Source organism: Equus caballus, chromosome 3 (assembly GCF_041296265.1).
Source record: "Equus caballus isolate H_3958 breed thoroughbred chromosome 3, TB-T2T, whole genome shotgun sequence".
Classification (NCBI taxonomy): Eukaryota; Metazoa; Chordata; class Mammalia; order Perissodactyla; family Equidae; genus Equus; species Equus caballus.
In genome coordinates this window covers 107,872,825-107,891,110 of record NC_091686.1, presented here as the reverse complement: position 1 = coordinate 107,891,110, position 18,286 = coordinate 107,872,825, and the positions used below count along the sequence as shown (strand labels likewise).

At 39.8% G+C, this 18,286-nt stretch overlaps 1 protein-coding gene across 2 annotated transcripts in view; it reads right to left on the bottom strand.

Moving 5' to 3' along the window:
• ADGRA3 (adhesion G protein-coupled receptor A3) overlaps window positions 1–18,286 on the bottom strand; it is a 122,066-nt gene that overhangs the window by 79,402 nt on the left and 24,378 nt on the right. The window contains exons 1-2 of one of the 2 annotated variants that reach the window (XM_070262542.1): window positions 13,918–14,310; window positions 7,406–7,477 (exon numbers count right to left, since the gene is read on the bottom strand). Coding sequence is in view for 1 of the 2 variants with exons in the window: in XM_023638291.2 (XP_023494059.1) it covers window positions 7,406–7,477 (72 nt within the window). In the remaining variant the exon portion in view is untranslated. Of the gene's footprint in view, window positions 1–7,405; window positions 7,478–13,917; window positions 14,311–18,286 lie in introns of those variants that run through there. The other variant, XM_023638291.2, reaches the window with a different exon arrangement.

The window sequence follows — 18,286 nt, the reverse complement described above, 5'->3', positions numbered from 1 at the left end:
AATCCTTGACATATTATATAATATTTACTAATAGCCATATTAATCAGGCATTGCCAAAAGATATTTACAGTCAGATTCTCTCACTTAATATCTCCCTGTGATGATTCCCTATTGAACGTGAGTCTAACTTTAGGATGGACAGCTAAATCTGAATAGAACAGATCATTAAAACATAAATGAAAAGCCGCCCAAGAATTGCTTAAACAAAATTAAAGAAATATTTTAACAGTTCTTGGTAAAATAGCTAACTCCTTTGGGGAAGATTACAAAGTATATCAGGTAAGATGCTTTTTAACTGCAAGCATCAGAAACCTTTACTTCAAAAGGCTTCAACAATAAAGAAAATAATTCTCAGGCACTAGAGGAAATCAAGAAGTAGAGCAGCCTTCGTGGTTGGTTCCATCCATCTCTCAGATCCACCCTTCTCAGAATGCCAACTTTGTCTTCATGCTGACCCTCGATCATATGATATCCCAGGTCAAGAAATCACCTCTAAGCACAAAGTCATGAAAAGGAATGGACGCTTTCTCTTGTTGTCTCCTTAGGAGCTAGGAAATCTTTCTCTAAGCCCTACAACTAACTACTCTTCATTTCTTATTGGCTAGGAATGGCCCTGTCAATCGCCAGAAAGAGACACTGTGGTTATCTAGACCCATCATCTGGGGCGGAATGAATGTCGGGGAGTCAAACACATTGACCACTTTGCAATCCTACTATTAGCAATTAGAACATATGAGGGAGGCATGTCACTAAATACTGAGAAATACATAAAACACCACAAGAATAACAATACGATAAAACGAAGACGGAGGATGGAAGAAGGGAGGGAGAAAGGATAAACGGGTGGATGGATGACAGATACAAAGATCTCAATTCTAAATCAGTCTAAAATGTCTAAAAAATATAAAACATTAAGGGGGAAATTTATAGGAAGTATAAATTATAGAAAATTCTATCTTGTTATAACAGTATTAATTATTTTGTACTCTAGGTCAAGGGGGACCACTATTATACAAGTTTAGCAGCTTAACACCATGAGCCTATTCCAGAATGTCAATTTCCTGGAAAAAGCAAAGACCCCTTGGTTTCTGTGACAGCAGGGTCTATGTACTCTTCCCACAGATGTCTGCTCATCTCATTCCCTCTTCTCCCTCAGGTGTGTGCTCTCCTCCTTGGGGAGCTAGCCCTGTCCAATTAAAAGTAAGTGCACCCTCAGCCCACACTGAGAGCCCACACTCCCTGTCCTGCTTTGTTTTGCCCCATGGAACTTACCACAGTCTACCATCTTCGACACATTTCCCTGATTATTTTGTTTATTGTCTATTTCTCTATCACTAGACTATAGGCTACATGAGGGTAGAGACTGTAAGCTACATATTCACTTCCCTCAAACAACGCCTAACACACAGTAACTCTCAGACGCTATTTGTTGAATGAATGATCCTCACCTTATTCACCTGATCAGCAACATCTGAAGCTTGACCCACACCCACCTCTTACTCTTCTCACACTACACTTTCTCCTAGGCAATCTCATCACCATCCATAGCTTTAATTCAAGTCTCTAGACTCAAATTTGTATCTCTAGCCAAAACCTACCACCCCTTTGAGTTCCTGATTGCACCCATAGCTATCTAACTCAACATCTACATCTGATATTCAGGTGTCAGCCACCTCAAAAGTCAACATAGCCCAAATTCACCACAGTATGAGAAACTCTAATCTGTGCTTGAACAAGCCCCAGGCGATTCTGATGCACATCCAGTTTGATAACCAGCCTCAGCTAGGGCATTGATCTCTCAACAGAGAATCTGAGACCTCACATGGCTCCCTCCTTCCACTGTATCCCAACCCCTCATCCCAGCAGCCAGTGTCTTCTGCTCACAGTGGCTCAGAGCAAAAGCTAAGGTCCTCAAAATGACCTACAGGGTCCTCTGTAATCTGGCCCCCATACCTCTCTGACTTCACTCTGGTCTCCTTGCTATTGCTCAAATACAAAAAGCAAGCTTCACACCACACCCCGTGCACACCCAACTTGTCCCTCTGCCTATACATAATGTGCTCCTCCCAGGTAACTGAAGGTTCAATCCTTCACTCTCTTTTAAGTCTTTGCTTAAATTTCATCCCATCCCACTAACAGCATACAAAACTCACATACATACACAGTGCTGGCACTCCCAAACTTCACACCCTGCCATACATTTTCTTTATCCAGAGTACTCATAATATGCTATGAAAGGGCTTGGTATGTCTACTCTGTTTCTTCCCATTAGACATAAGCTCCATGAGGACAGGACCTTGGCAGTATTCACTATTGAACCCCAACCCTAGGACAGCATGGGCACTCCATAAATATCTGTTGAATTAATTTAAGTTAGCTACATGGGAAACACTTAATAATGGTTGAGGAAATATTTGCACCAAGCCTCGATATTAGGTCAATTACCTTTTTATGGTTTTAGTTAACATAATACAATGTATCTACACCAGTTATCCACCACACGTGCTTTTAAAAGAATGCAAATTAATCTTCAAAAAAGGTGGACCAACATGAAGAAACTAGTTTCCAAGATGCCATAAGGATTTACTTTGTCCTAAAAATAAAAACCCCAAACCCAAAATTAAAGAACTCAATCTAAATATTGTTATGAAAATAAAAGCACACACACTGTTACTTTCTTAAAAGGGTCAAGAGCAAGAACAAATGATGGAAAACAAGAAAGCTCCCAAATAAAAATCAAACATTCAGAAGAACAAATTGGTAGACCTAAAGAAAAAGAATCCATTCTAGATGGAGTTTGTGGGAGCGTGCGTACCCGGGCCTGTTTTACTCCATGAAATACTTAGTACTTCAAAAAAAGGGGGAGAAAATGAATCCTCTTAGGAAATCTATTCTTCAACCCAAAAGAACAGCCATGGATGGCTTGGCCTCCAGATTTTCCCAATCTCTGGGGCATATTTGCAGTCAGTTCAACCCAGCTACGTCATTCTCCCTACCCTACCCTACTAGGCCTACCTTTTACTCCACATGGCTTGGCTACAGTCATCTTAAGGCCAAAGTTTTCAAGTTTTGACCCTAGTTTGAATAATTCCATGTTCTACTACAGCTTTTTACATCATACCCTATTCTGCCTTACTTTTAAGTTGTTTGGTTAATTTATGGTCATTTTCAGGGGTCTCTAACTAGCCAGATTCAGGCTGTAAACATTTTATTTGGCTGGTTGTATCTCTGAGCTGAAATTCTTCCAGACAAGAATGTAACTGCAAGTAGTTTATTCGAGAAGTGACCCCAGAACACAGTAGGAAAGTGGAGAAGTGAGACCAGAAAGAGAAGGAAGCCACTAAAAGGTACATTGCTGAGGAGATCCCCACTGTAGTCAATTGAGATTCAGTCCCCTGGGGAACCATGGAAGCCAGTTTAGGTCACACCTCAGGGTTGCCCCACCTGGGAGATGAGGTAGTTGGAGTGGTTATCCACCATCTGCTATCAGTGACTGGTTGAGGGGTCCTGGGGGCAGGCGTGGGTGGGTGGGTGGGGTGGCTTTCACTCCAGTCCTGGAACAAAGAAAGCTCTAAGGCTAACATTTGGAAGACTTAGAGATGCACAGGAATAGTGAGCAGTGAAGGAATAAAGTCTGCTATACTGTGTTTTCAAGTAATTTTGAAAAATTTGAAAACGATATCATTCATAAAAACATTAAGGAATTTATTTGGCTAGCTATGTCTCAAGCTGCGTTCCCCAGAAGCAGCCCAGGTCACTTCTGTATCACTTAGCACCAACCAGCAGGCTCCTGTAGAATGAGTTCTCTCTCTCCACTAACAACCCGCACGAGCTATCCTGCTGTTCCTCTGGGAACTCTGTAACAGACTGTCCTAGCCCATATGCCCTGATGGCTGCAGGACCAGCTCTTCTGCTCCTATATCATGCTGGGTCCTGGGAAATCTGGGGTTTTACTTCTTGTCTGGGAAAGAGGTCTCAGATGCCCTTTCCCCTTGAATCCAGAACCTTGTTGGTTTTATATGGTCTTTTTCCCTGTTCCCCGCTCAACCTGGGTGAAGATGGAGAGGCAAAGACACAGCCCCTTCTTGGGGACCCACCAGTACATAAGCTCTTTCTACACTCCCTCTACCCCTCCACTTAGCCCAGAGAAAATGTATCCGGGGGAGAAAGAAGTTTCTCTTTTGTATGTTATCTTTTTCCAAATCTCTTTTCTATGTTTGGGCTAGAACTTTAGGAATTCAGTGGCCAAAAACTGAGCCCATTCTCCAGAGACAGAGTGATTAGGAAACAGGCACAGGAAATACACATCAGTTAAGACATTAAAACGCTATGTCATTGTCATAGGCTGAATTTGTGTCCCCTTCAAAATTCCTATGTTGAAGTCCTAACCCCCAGTGCCTCAAAATGTGACCATACTTGGAGATAGGGTCTTCAAACAGGTTACTAAGTTAAAATAAGGTCACATGGGTGGGCCTTCATCCAGTATGACTGGTATCCTTATAAGAAGAGGAGATTAGGATACAGGCATGTAGACAAGGAAGACCACGTGAGGACAAAGGGAGAAGATGGCCAATTCACAGCAAGGACAAAGAGGCATGAAACAGATCCTTTTCTCATGGTCCTCAGAAAAAGAACAACCCTGCTGGTGTCTTGGTCTTGAACTTCTAGCCTCCAGAACTATGAGGAAATAAATTTCTTATTTAAGCCACCCAATCTGAGGTATTTTTTTATGACAGCCCTGCAAACTAATACAACCATTATATGCACATAGAGTATGTCTGACACATAGCCCAAGACAAAGTCCTAAAGTCTCCACAGAGTCTTGCAAAAGAAGCCATGGATATTATAGATGGATATTATGAATAAGATGAGAAGAGCATTACAGCAATGAAAATCATAGAAGAGTATACACTACAGCTGACAGACAAAAAGGAAGGAAGAGAGATTCTCTGGATTCAGTTACAGGAAGAGGTCAGTGGTGCATGGAGGCAGAATGGGTTAGTAAGTTAGGTAACCAGGTAGAGAGGGAAAATGAGAAGAGCTATGCAAACAGCAGAAAGTATGAATCAAGAGATTATTTAAGGAATTGGTACAGAAATCACCAAATCTATAAAGGCTTTAGCTTGAAAATTAGTAAATCAAATCAGAGAACTGAAACACAGTAGAAACTATCAATATGAGAAAGATGGTGCCGGGCTCCAGGGGAAGGAGAGCTCCCGGCCCCTTTGCACACCTCCCCCTGCACCAACACTCAGGAGGATGAATGGGGCTGCATTCTTCCAGGGAAGGTCCGAGAAGACATTAATCAGCCTTTAACAGTGAACTCCCAGCAAAAGAGTCAAGCAACTGGCTTGGGATCTCTGGTCTATCTTGTGCCCTAAAAGTTAAGTAAAACAAAGGCCAGGGGCATTTCCATGACAGACAGGCCCCCCTCATACACACACACACACATATATGTACATGTATACACACACAAATATATAAATCTATGGTCCTACAAAAGAGAGAAGTGGTGTTCTGGGATTAAGGTATAAACAGGCCCCTGGCTAAAAACAATCATAGCAGCAACTTAATATCACCTAATATGTTTGTGGCAACCTAATGTTTCTAACATATATAGGGATTTATCATCAATAAATGACTGAAAATAGGCCAAAGTGCAGTAATTCATACCACAGCATAGGACATGAGCTATACTGTCTATACTTTTTATGGCATACCTGAACATCCATAGCAGTCCTAGGAGCCAATAAAACGTGTTTCTAAACACAACAGACACCATTTGTAACCTGGGAGTGCCTGTCCTCCTTCCTTTGGAAAGGGAGGCTCCAGTGGTCCTTCGATTATTAACCAAGCACCTATTCAATGCCTGACAATGTGCCTCATGCTAAGGGTACCTGTCAACCACAGTGACTTCTCCTACAAAGAACAGAAAACTAAATGCGAAGGTACTGCCTCACACTACTATGACAGTCCAGAGGAATCGTGCTTCAGCGAGGTCCTGCCAGCTTCCCCTCTGCTGACCAGGACAGGCCCTACTCCACTCTCTTCAGCATGTTGGCTCTGGCCCAAGATGGTAGCAGGACAGTCTCTAGACCACAAGTACAACCATCCTCTCTGATGATGGTGAGGAAATTCCTTTCCCAAAAAGCCCAAGCAAACCTTGACTCAATTAAACTGAGTCAAATGTTCATTCCTGAACCAATGACCATGGAATGTGTGTGAAAGACTGCCTTTAGCCTAGTCAGGCCTGGAGCTGAGTTGGGGCCAGTATCCTCTGAAGCACATGGACTACGTGTTACATGACAGGAATACTTGAAAAACCTGATAATTAAGCACTGCTGTACCAAGAATATGTTGTACATGTATGTGTGCGTGTGTGTGTACACACCTATGTATACATGTGTATATATACATACATAAATATGAATGTGTTGCTATATATATATGTAAGTACATATATATAACCCAACTTAAAGACATTTGATCTAAATGAAAAGAACTTTAGATGGTATATGCTTAACAACACATCAGTGATGCAAGCAACAAAATCCTCTGGAAGTTCAATTTCAGGAGAAGTCACTAGATGAAATGTCAAGAAAAGGCTACACAGAGAAGTAAAGAAAGTGAAGCAGAGGAAAGAGAACTAAGAAAAAGAGGAAGGATTGTTATTCAACATAAATGTAGACGTTCACAGTGTGCCTGCGTTATATGTTTGAAATATTACCCTAAATGTATGAATAATACGGGAATTTGAAAGATGATCCTAAAATAGCATTCAGAATACAAGCAAATTAAATATCCACTGTCTAAAATTCACCAAGGCAAGAAAATAAGTGCTACTTGTAACATATCTGATTATAAGCAAAACCAGACCTAATTGCTAAGCAAAACAAAATTATCACATTCAAAGGCATCTAAACAAAATACCAAAGTTTGTCCAAAAGTTTCTCTTGGACATGTTTTGTTTTTTTTTAAAATTTTACTTGACTATCTTATAAGGCACATACATTTTACGACAATTTCAAAACAGCATGTATGCCTTGAAAGACACTAGTTAGCAAACTACGATCCATGGCCTGTTACTTTGTAAATAAAGTCACATCCACATTGACTCATTTATTTTTTGTCTGTTGCTGCTTTCTCACCACAATGGCAGAATTGAGTCACTGTGACACAGACCATATGGTCCACAGAGCCTAAATTATTAACTATGTGGCCTTTACAGAAAGTTTGCCGATCTGTGTTTTAACTAACTTTTTTAAAATTCAATTCTTGAAGTTTTTCATAATAAAATTCTGGGAAAAAATTTTTATTTTGAAAAGTTGAGAGTTTAGTAACAGATTTACAAAGAAAATGCCTTAAATAAAATAACCATAGGAGATAATAATGAAAGAATACTCACAATCTTTCAAGGAGACTTAACCCGGAAAAGGAGCCATTCTTCAGCTCAGATATTTTATTGTTACTCAGAATCCTAAAAATGACAGGAAAAAAGTGTAAGTTGCCTAATAAATGTACACCATCATCATCAAAGTAATTTAGCTCATTATATTTAAACCTATAAGGAATGCTAAGAAGTCATTTTTTACTCAAAGAATTTTTCAGATGCCTGACAAAAAAGGGAGCTTCTTACCCTTTGAGAAAATACCCAAAAAGTTTCACTCGCACATCTTGTCACCTCTTAAATCAGTCCCGTCACACTTAACCAAAAAATTTAAAATAAAACAGGAGAGAAGTCAACACCAAATAGCACTAAGTTCAAAATGAGAATAAACAATGGTACGTACATTTACATAATTAACCAAGTTATATAAGTTGAATACTGATTTAAAAATTGGAAACTTAATAGAAAAATGCATAACATGTGCTGTATAAAGTACTGACCTTACAAATAAAGTACTCTCTAGAAATCATTTCAATAATGCTGCACATTATTTGTCATTTAACCATACAGTCACATGCTGCATAATGACATTTCAGTCAATGACAGACCGCGGATTCAATGATGGTGCCATAAGATTAGTACCATGCAGCCTAGATGCGTAGTAGGCTCCACCATCTAGGATTGTGTAAGTATGCTCTATGATGTTTGCACAACAACGAAATCACCTAACTATGCATTTCTCAGACTGCATCCCCGTCATTAAGCAACGCATGACTGTATACAAATCGACATGTCTGCAGGTGTGAAAATAAATGCTTCTCGCACACACTCACACACAGACAGACACAGGTCGCCATATCACAGTTGTATACCTCATGTATCAGGACAATGTTCTTAAAAAAATGAACTGAAAACAAAAATTGCTTGAAGTAAGTTATAGTCGAGCCACCTCCACGGCAGGACTTGCCTAAAAGACTGTGGACATGAGCCTGCCTCCTCTCCAGGCTTTGTGACTATGCGCCTTTTGCAGCTAGACTACATAAAGAAGGTGAAAATGCTAAAATTATGTGATTTGGGGGAGTGGGGATACCAAGTAAGGAAAATGAGAAAACCAAGGCGAAGAGTTAACGGCCCAAGACCACACAAGCAAATGGCAGAACCAGATTAAGAACCTATGCAATCTCCATTCCAAGTCCCACATTATTTAACATACGCCAATGTCGATCAAGAGACACTACTGGCATTTGGGGCAAAAAATTCTCCAAGCATGGTGTTGCACACATTCAGGGGCAGCCTTCACAGAGGACATGGTTGAGTGGTGCCCCAATTCGCTCTCTGAGACAGACCAACACAGCAATTCTGTGTAGATACAAATGTTAACAGAGAACACTTCCGGGTCATAAGATTTCAGGTATTCATTTTTATTTTGTCTACTCTCATTATTCTAAAAAACACTTTGTTATGCGTATTAAGCAAAAACAGGCATCTGACATTTGATTTTCTGTTGATATAAGTGGAATTTTTAAAAATCCCTGCTCAGGCAGATCAATATTTCAGAGTCTTTTTCGTGGGATGATCAGGAACTTCTCAAGTCAAGCAAACCCAGGTTTGAAGCCCAGCTCTATCACTTAAAGTTACAGTGATCTTGGGCAAGTCACTCCACCTCTCTGTAACGGAGAGACATATCTCATTCATAAAATGGGAAGAATACTATCTACCTCATAAACACTAGAAGGAAATTAGAAAATATATGACACACTCAATGAGTATTCATTAAATTTCAGGTTCTGATCCTTGGTTCTCAAATACACATCTTCCCTCATTTTCATGTTTCTGAAGTCAAGACATATCTTGCAGTCAAAGTATATTACTGGGTAGTATTCTGTCTCTCCCCAAAGCTGTTACTAAAGCAAGGAGACGGTTTCAACCATTGGGACCAAGAAAACATGGTGATCAAAAACATTCCAGTTAAAATACAATACCATTTTCTCTAAACAAAATTGCAAAGGTTTTTAGAAGGCAAGCAGGCAGCATGGCAAAGCAAACTTTCACTCACACACAGCCACAAAGGTCACTGGAACAAGCTTCTCATGCAGCCTGGCAGTGCACACCCAAAGCCACCAACCTTGCTACCCTAACCAGACAGCAATCCTGAGCGAACAAGTCACCAAATCTGACAAGAGATATATTCAACAACTTTACTTCAGCATGATTTATAACAGACAAAAATAAGAAACTACCAAAGAGGTCAGTTTATGTAAGAGGATGAGTTAAATAAATTATGGTCCATCCAAACAACAAAATTCTTATGCATCCATTAAAAAATGATTCATTCAAGGGGGCTGGCCCTGTGGCCAAGTGGTTAAAGTTTCAGCAGCCCAGGGTTTGCCAGTTCAGATCTGAGTGTGGACCAACTCCACTCATCAGCCATGCTGTGGCAGCATCCCACATGCTAAGTAGAGGAAGACTGGCACTGATGTTGCGAATCTTCCTCACGAAAAAAAAAAAGATTCTTTCAAAGGGAACTTGATCAAAAAAAGCTTACCATTAGTTAAAAAGCAAACAAAACTGAGACCACTGATTGAGAAGAATCTATGTAGAGACCAAAAAAAAAAAGACTTGGAAGAAATCCATCAGAATGATCACTCTCAGTGATGAGGTTTCTGCTAGCTTCTCCTTTATTCTTTATAATCTTGTAGTATCTTTTGAAATATCTAGAATATGACTCTTATTTTTAAAATATTTTTTCTCCTGATGATAAATGTAAGAATCTTAATTAAGTGTAACTTGAAATTGAGTTAATTTTGAATATAATTGCATCTTAGAAATAAAAATTGAAGTAAGGAATATTTTATTCATACTTTGAGATTAAAGACAAACTTATTTACTGATATTCAAACATGTCATGTAATGACTGCAACTTAAGAAGCACTAAAAGTCGTACAAAGAACAAGGATATTGACATCCAGAGTGCAGGATTTTAACCGAAACCCCACCAATAAATCAATGATTTCGTTTTTGATAGTCACTGCATTTTTCTAGGCAGACTTCAATTTCATCATTTTTAAGATGGAAAAAATCAGACCAGAATGATCACCAAGATCTTTTCTAGTTTCTTTTAATTTTCTATAATTATTCATTTTAATGACAAAGCTGACAAACTTTATGACGACCAAGAATTTATAACCAATAAACCAAAAATCAGGAAAACTACACAATCTACCAAGCTCAGTGACATGAGAGTCCCGTCTCTGCATGAAGAATGAAACCCAAACATGGAAGCAGCTTGTGAAAAACTGCCAGGGTGGTGACAGAATTATACTCTCTGTGAATCAGTACTGCTTCCGCAAAAGGATTGTCATTTGCTCAGTCATAAAGGCTTTGGTACAATAAATGATAAATTTTATGGAGGAGAGTAAAAAGACATTTCATCACACTTAAAAAGTTATAACTGTAACCTTAAAAATATAGTTTACAACCTCATGTTAATATATGCAGTCTACACATTACTTGGTGTGCTTAAGGATTTTGTGTGAGAAAACAGGATCAGTAGGAATAAATTCATGCCGCAGACAGCTTTTATACTCAATTTTGAGACTAAGGACTGTGGAACTAGCAAATGCATAATATCATGCATCATTATCAACCTGAAACCCATTTATAATCAATACTTTTGCTGACATCTTTGAAAATTCAACTTTCTAGGAGGTAACTAAATGAAAAATATAAAACTTGACCAAAGTTATAAAGCGTGTATATACTCATTTCTGTTCTACACTAATGATGTTACCACCACATGATCTACAGACAATGCTCAGGAACGCTATTCTGGGCTCATGTCTCTCGAATTTAAACACCATAAGAAGAGTCTGATGTCCTTTGGTATCATTTAGCACAGCACCAAGTCAGTATGTTATTTATGCCAAAACATGAAAAAAGGAGTAAGACTTAATGTAAACATGTTTCTTAAAAAAATCAAAAGTTTATGGAGCAGAAAGAAATAAAAATTAAGTATTACAAGTTTTCAATTGCTTGCTATTGCAAGTCTCAGAACAGAATGCTATTAACAGCACCCACACCCTGAATGGCACAAGACAGAGAGCAATCCTCCTTTTGAGAGGAATTGAAAATATATTTCAAGTGCATCAAATATTCAGATCAAATGTTAGGACTATAATTCTTGAAGTCAACCACTGGAGGGAAAAAACAGATAATCAATCCAATAGGGTTATTGTAGTGGGTTGAATGGTGGTCCTCCAAAAGATGCGTCCATCCAGAATCTGGGAATGTGACCGTAATTAGAAAAGGGGTACTTGGGATGTAACTAAGGATTTCAAGATGAGATCATCGTGGATTAGGGTAGGCCCTACATCCCATGACAAATGTCCTTAGAAGTGGGGGGAAGACTCAGAGAAGGTCATGTGAAATGAAGGCAGACTCAGAAAGAGATAAAAGAGAAAATGGAAGGCAGGCCGAATGAGAAGCCATAATAACTAAAGATTTTTCCAGACATAAGGAAAGGAGCAAACAGGACTACGTTTTAAAATGTACTATATTTTAAAAACCTTTTCGATATTTTTAAACCCATAAGCAACGATAAAAGACAAAAAACAAATATTTACAACTTCTATCAGAAACAATGGACTAATTTCCCAAATATATAAAGAGCTCTTAAAAAAAAAATTCCCAACAGAAAACCCAGCAAAGGACATGAACAGTTAGTTCAAAAAGTAAACATTAATGGATCATAATCATATGAGGGGGTATACAAACTCAATCAAGAGAGAAATGTAAGGGGCTGGCCCCGTGGCCGAGTGGTTAAGTTTGTGCGCTCCGCTGCAGGCGGCCCAGTGTTTCGTTGGTTCGAATCCTGGGCGCGGACATGGCACTGCTCGTCAGACCACGCTGAGGCAGCGTCCCACATGCCACAACTAGAAGAACCCACAACGAAGAATACACAACTATGTACCGGGGGGCTTTGGGGAGAAAAAGGAAAAAATAAAAAAAAATCTTTAAAAAAAAAAAAAAAGTTTTTTAAAAAAAAAAAAGAGAGAAATGTAAATTAAAACTAAAACAAGATATCATAAATCACTTATGAAAGTGGGAAAAAATATAATAACATTTTATATTCAGAGGGAAATAGCCACTCATATTTGCTATAAATCAGTACAACCACCAAAGAGGGCAAAGTACAAATGCATATATAATATTTTACCCATTAATGCTCCATCTGGAAATTTATCCTCAAGACTTTCTTGCAGTTTTGAAAACTATATTACATGTTAAATATTATATACAGTCACGCACCACTTTGTGACAGGGATACGTTCTAAGAGATGTGCCGTCAGGCAATTTTATCATTGTGCAAACATCACAGAGCATACTTACACAAACCTACAGGGCATAACCTATTGCACACCTAGGCTATATGGTATATATCTTATGAGACCACCATTGAATATGCTATCCATCACTGACTGAAACGTCATTATGCAGCACATGACTGTAATTGTATATTTATATAACAAAATTATTCATTGCACTACTGTCTGTAAAAGCTAATGACAAGATATTTAGGTTGAGTCTAGTAATATGAGATTAAAGTTATCCACTAAATGGGATATCATGTAGATGGGGGGTTGCAGAATGGGGGGAGAGGAAGCTCCTTCGGTATTCACGTAGAAAGATCAAAGATATACTGAGGACTGTCGGCATGCATTTAAATATTAAAAGTTTCCATCCCTTCACATTTCCGATTTGCTCAAGTAATACAAATTGCGATGATACAACTTGCTCCTGTATTAGATTTATCATGTAGAATACCTGTTATTGCCACATCTTTATCAAGCACAAGAAAAACAGACAATACAGCTAGTCTACACTTTTGAGTTACTAACCTCAATGGGCCCATGGCCTAAACTTCGAGGGCCACCTGTGATAAGCTAAAAACAGGAATGCAAACTTCTCAAAAGTAAATTTTTAGTGCTTCACTTCATTTACCCCACTAATGAAAACTGGTGTACTCCCATGTTCTTCAAAGTTCTAGTCCATGGGCAGCCAATCCAACCCGCCACCTGTTTATACAGCTCACTGACTCTAAGAGTGGTTTTTATATTTTTAAATGGTCGAAAGAAAATCAAAAGAATAATAGATGAAAATTACATGAAATTCAAGTTTCGATGTTCTTAAAGTTTTATGGGAACACAACCATGCCCATTTGCTCACATGTTGTCTATGGCAGCTTCATGCTGTGATGGCAGAATTAAGTATTGTTAACAGACTGGCTAACCAGGAACGCCTAAAATATTTACTATCTGGCCTTCACAGAAAAAGTCTGTCAACTCCTGTTTTAGCATATTCTGTCCTCGTTTACCCTCTGTTTTCAGGCAAATGAAAATCAAGTGCTGATTTCTAAATTAATTCTTCCTAGCAAGAAAGAATAAATATCTACTGGATTTCAAAACCCCCCATCAATCTGAATAATCTTTATATTAAAATCATATTTAATTCCATGTGACATCAGCAATTACCTTCATTTTGTCCTAAGTATTTATTAGTTTGTTCACCAATGTGTCCTCCTCTTAAGTAGATGCATTCATTCATTCCTGCAGAAAAAGTGCTGGATGGTGGATGGTATACTTTAGTTCTTATGTGTCAAAAAATGTTTTGCCCTCCTTCTGTCACATCATCTTGTTTTAACAGCACTGATCATCTGAAATTACTCTGTTCAGGTATTTGGGTATTTACCATGTCTCCCATGACAAGGGAAAACCCGTAAAGTATACAGATCTTTTCCAACTTGACCATCATCACATCCCCACAAAAAAGAACATAATGGTGACCATCTGAGGGATTCCATTGTGCCTGCCACTCTTCTCTATGAGGACATACTCAGTCATTCCTCACGAGAACCCTATGATATCAGTACCATTATTTTCTCCAAAACAGTAACAAAATTTTGCAAGTCAAGGTAACTTGCCCAGGTTCACACTCAGACCAAGTGGCTGAGTTAAGACTCAACCAATGTATGACACATCAGTGACTCGGGCAGCTAGGGAGGCGTGCTACTGGGATCTCCCTTCACGAGAGAACTTGCACAGGAGAGCTGTCAGCTGACAGCCTCCAACAGCAGCTGCCTAGAGGATCCCCCTCAGTTTCCAAGCAGAGCCCACCGACTGTGCAGGCAATGCCAGCCAAGGGCTAAGGACAGCAGCGCTAAGAGGGCCCTCCATTCCTGGCCAGGACAGGCTCCCCAGTGGTCAATCTCTGCACCAGAGCTTCCTGTTGGCCTGGTCGAGACTTTCTCGTTGCTGCACTGTGTCTGAGGCCTGTCCCACCCAATCGTCCTTCCTTGCCCCTCTCCTTTCACAGATCCTAGACCTGCACCCCCGTCTGAAGGCTTCCCATGCCCACAACTGCTTTGTCTCCCTTTATTTTTCATAGTTATTTCCCCCCATGAACATCTTGCACTTCTAACCCCACCCTGGCCAGTGCTTCCCAGAGGAGCCAGCTGACAAGAGGCCCACGATATCAGTTCAATAAATGAATGAAATAAAAATGTGGCTGGGTTTAAGGTTCTGTGTTCAAAGATCCCTTACTCAGGAATTAAGGACACAGCTTCTATAATGTACAGGCATCCAGCAACACAGATGAGAAGCACATATCTCAGTCCCGCTCTCATTCCTTCTTCTCTCTGAGGCTTATGGAAATTTTTTTGGGGGGGCGGGGGTGGGAAATCAAAAATTCTACCAAAACTTCTAGATTTCTTCTTTTAATATTGCAATGAAAGTGTCCTAAGATACTTTTCCCCCACATTTTAACTCTTTCAAAATTAGGACCACCTTAAAACTGCTATCAAAAGAAATTTCCAGGGCTGGCCCCGTGGCCGAGTGGTTAAGTTCGTGCTCCGCTGCAGGTGGCCCAGTGTTTCGTTGGTTCGAATCCTGGGCGTGGACATTGCACTGCTCATCAAACCACGCTGAGGCAGCGTCCACATGCCACAACTAGAAGGACCCACAATGAAGAATATACAACTATGTACCGGGGGGCTTTGGGGAGAAAAAGGAAAAAAAGAAAATCTTTAAAATTTTAAAAAAAGAAAAAAAAAGAAATTTCCAGCTGCTAGGAAAAGGAATAGGTCATGAAGTTAACAGTGGTTGTCATTGTTGGCACATACACAAACCGTGGTTGAATTTTAAGTCTGGATCCTTAATTATGGCTTAATGTTTATACATGAAGGTTTCACTATGATACGGCACTGAAATAAAAAGTTGCGTAATAGAAGATTGCATATCATATGGCAGTCAGCGTAATTAAAGGCAGTAGAAATGTTAAATCTCTCAGAAGTTAACCTTCAGGAGAGGCTGGTAGGATCCATTCACATGTCATGGAGAACCATCACTCAAGCAGCTCACATCTCTCTTAAGCTGCCAGTTCATTTATAAGGGAAGCAGTTAAACTCCCGTAATACATGATTAAATTATATTTGGAAGAAAAACAAAAAACTTGTAAAATTAACCAAGTAAAAGGTACAAACAAAACCCTAATATTCTTCATAGATATCTAAATTGTATTATCAAAACTAAAGACGCAAAAGAAAAACTCAAGATCACTTTTATAAAAAAAAGCTCAGTGGGTTATGGCATATGCATCATACTGTCAAATGATTTAAAATATATTTATCATAGAGACATAGGAAGAAAAAACTGAAAAAGGGGGAAAACGCTATCAATAGCAAAATCTGGTAAGTCTGGGTAAAAAACCTAGGAGGGTTCTACCCATTATTCTCTTAACATTCATGCAAGTTTGAAATTATTTTCAAATAAAGCGTAAAAAGCTTTGTGTTCAAATGACACCATGCATAACAAGAATGGTCAAGTGATTCAGAAGAAGTCTAACGAGAGGCTGGAGTGGTATTTGAACGAAGTGCTGAAGAAGTGGTATTTCACGGTGTGTGAAAAGAAATAGACACTTTTACAGAAACCCACTGTCTCTCAGCTCCCGCACTGAAACGCTGTTTGGAAACAGACATCTGACTGCTGACGGCATCTTAGAACCAAAGAAACACAGGCTGCTTTTTCCTTCTCCTCTGGATACCACCTCTCTTAGACCTATGCTCCACATCCCTTAATTCTGCTTCATAATTCTCATCTTAAACCTTTTGCTTTGAAATTTGGAAGAAATCCTCTGCTCAATTTTCCAGCCCACTAGTTTTCTAAGTCCCCAGTGGTTCCCATTGTGCACCTGAGCCCACCTACTGCCCCAAACCCCCATTCTAACATTTCAATCTCACTGCAAACTTCTCAGAACTCCTTTTCTCCAACAGTTCCTTTCCCATGGACGTTGTGGCTTTATGGGTTTGCTGTTCTCTTGCCTCTGAGACTAGGAATCAAATTTCCTGTATTAACTTTTCTTCAATCATTCTGTGATTTCCTGCCAAATGTCTGATGATCTTTGGTTGCTTGTTCATATTTACAAATGGGGGTGTGGACTGATGAGGAGTCCTTACTGCAGAGGATCCTCACACATAAAAATAATGGTGAACAGATAAGAAAGGGAGATGGGAACAAAAGCGCCTTTATTTCAAGGTTCAGAAGACTCACATCCTTGGAAAGTGGGGACACAAAACAAACCTGGTGTCCCCGACAACTTCACTTTCTGGCTACAGTCACCCACTGGTATTCTGCCTTGGCAAGTCTCCCAGTTTGTTTAAAACTAAGCTAACCAGCTTTCTCCCAGAGGCAAACCCTGTAGCACCAAGCCCTCTGAGCCAAACTCACTGAAAGCGGAACCAGAACAGCTGTTTCAGGGTCATTAATTCCTGGCCAAGCTCTCTCCTTACCCACTTTTGCCACTCCCTATAGTTTTGATTCTTGGGCATCTTCCAAGATCCTGTTAAGAAAATTCATTTTTCTAGTTATTCCCTCTTTAGTCTCTATTGGGTTGTAAGTTCCTGTCCTGTGTAGTTTCACCATCAACCTGATCCCACCTGTTTTATTTATTCCACAACATTCTCAATGCTTCTGGACCTTTCCCATTCTTCAGCCCCATTTAGTTATGGGTCTGTTCATATTTTTGTGTTTTTATGTTCTTCTATCATTTTCAACAGAATTTTGCAAGCAAAGGAGCAAAAAGTAGACAAGTGTGATGCAATGTACATCCACTTAGGAGGTCAGTCGTAAGGGGTTCTTTTCCTAAAAGTAGAGGTCTCCTTCCTCTCCAGCCTTCTCTCTGGATGCTAAAAGATTCGGGGGCAGGCTTGTTTCCAGCCCATCCCCCGCCCCCTTCATGCAGGGAGGCTAACATTTCCCTTTGCAAATTCGCCAAAACCCACAGAAATATCTCAACCACCTTTTCACTTAACAGAGTGATTACTTCTAATCACAAGGTGCCTGTTAAAACAGAAAACCTGATACGTCAACCGAAGTTAAAGCCCCAGGTTCCCTGTAAAACAGTCAGGTGTCGCTGAGCACACCCATTCTTAAGTGCCACAGTCATCCTGCTCCAACCTCCAACTGCCGAATGCAAAGCAAGGGAGTTAGACGCTGGGCCTGCTGGCAGGAAGGTGTGGTTCTGTCCTCTGACCTGGTAATTCTTACCAATTGTTTGTTTGAGGTCACTTTTCTAGTCTCTGCCCTGCCCCAATAATTACTGAGCATGAGATACAATATCAGAGGGTAGATTCCGGATTACGAAAGACCTGAATTTGAATCGTAACTCCAGGATGTGGCTTCAAGACTTTGGACGAGTTCCTCAACCTCTCAGTCACTCAATGCCTTATCTGTAAGGCATCCTGGGCATTTCTAAAAGAAAATATAGGGCTTTGGTGAATGTGTGACATAGCACTTAAGGCAGGCCCTTACCACAACTTGGTAGGGTCCAAGCAGCTGGACAACATCA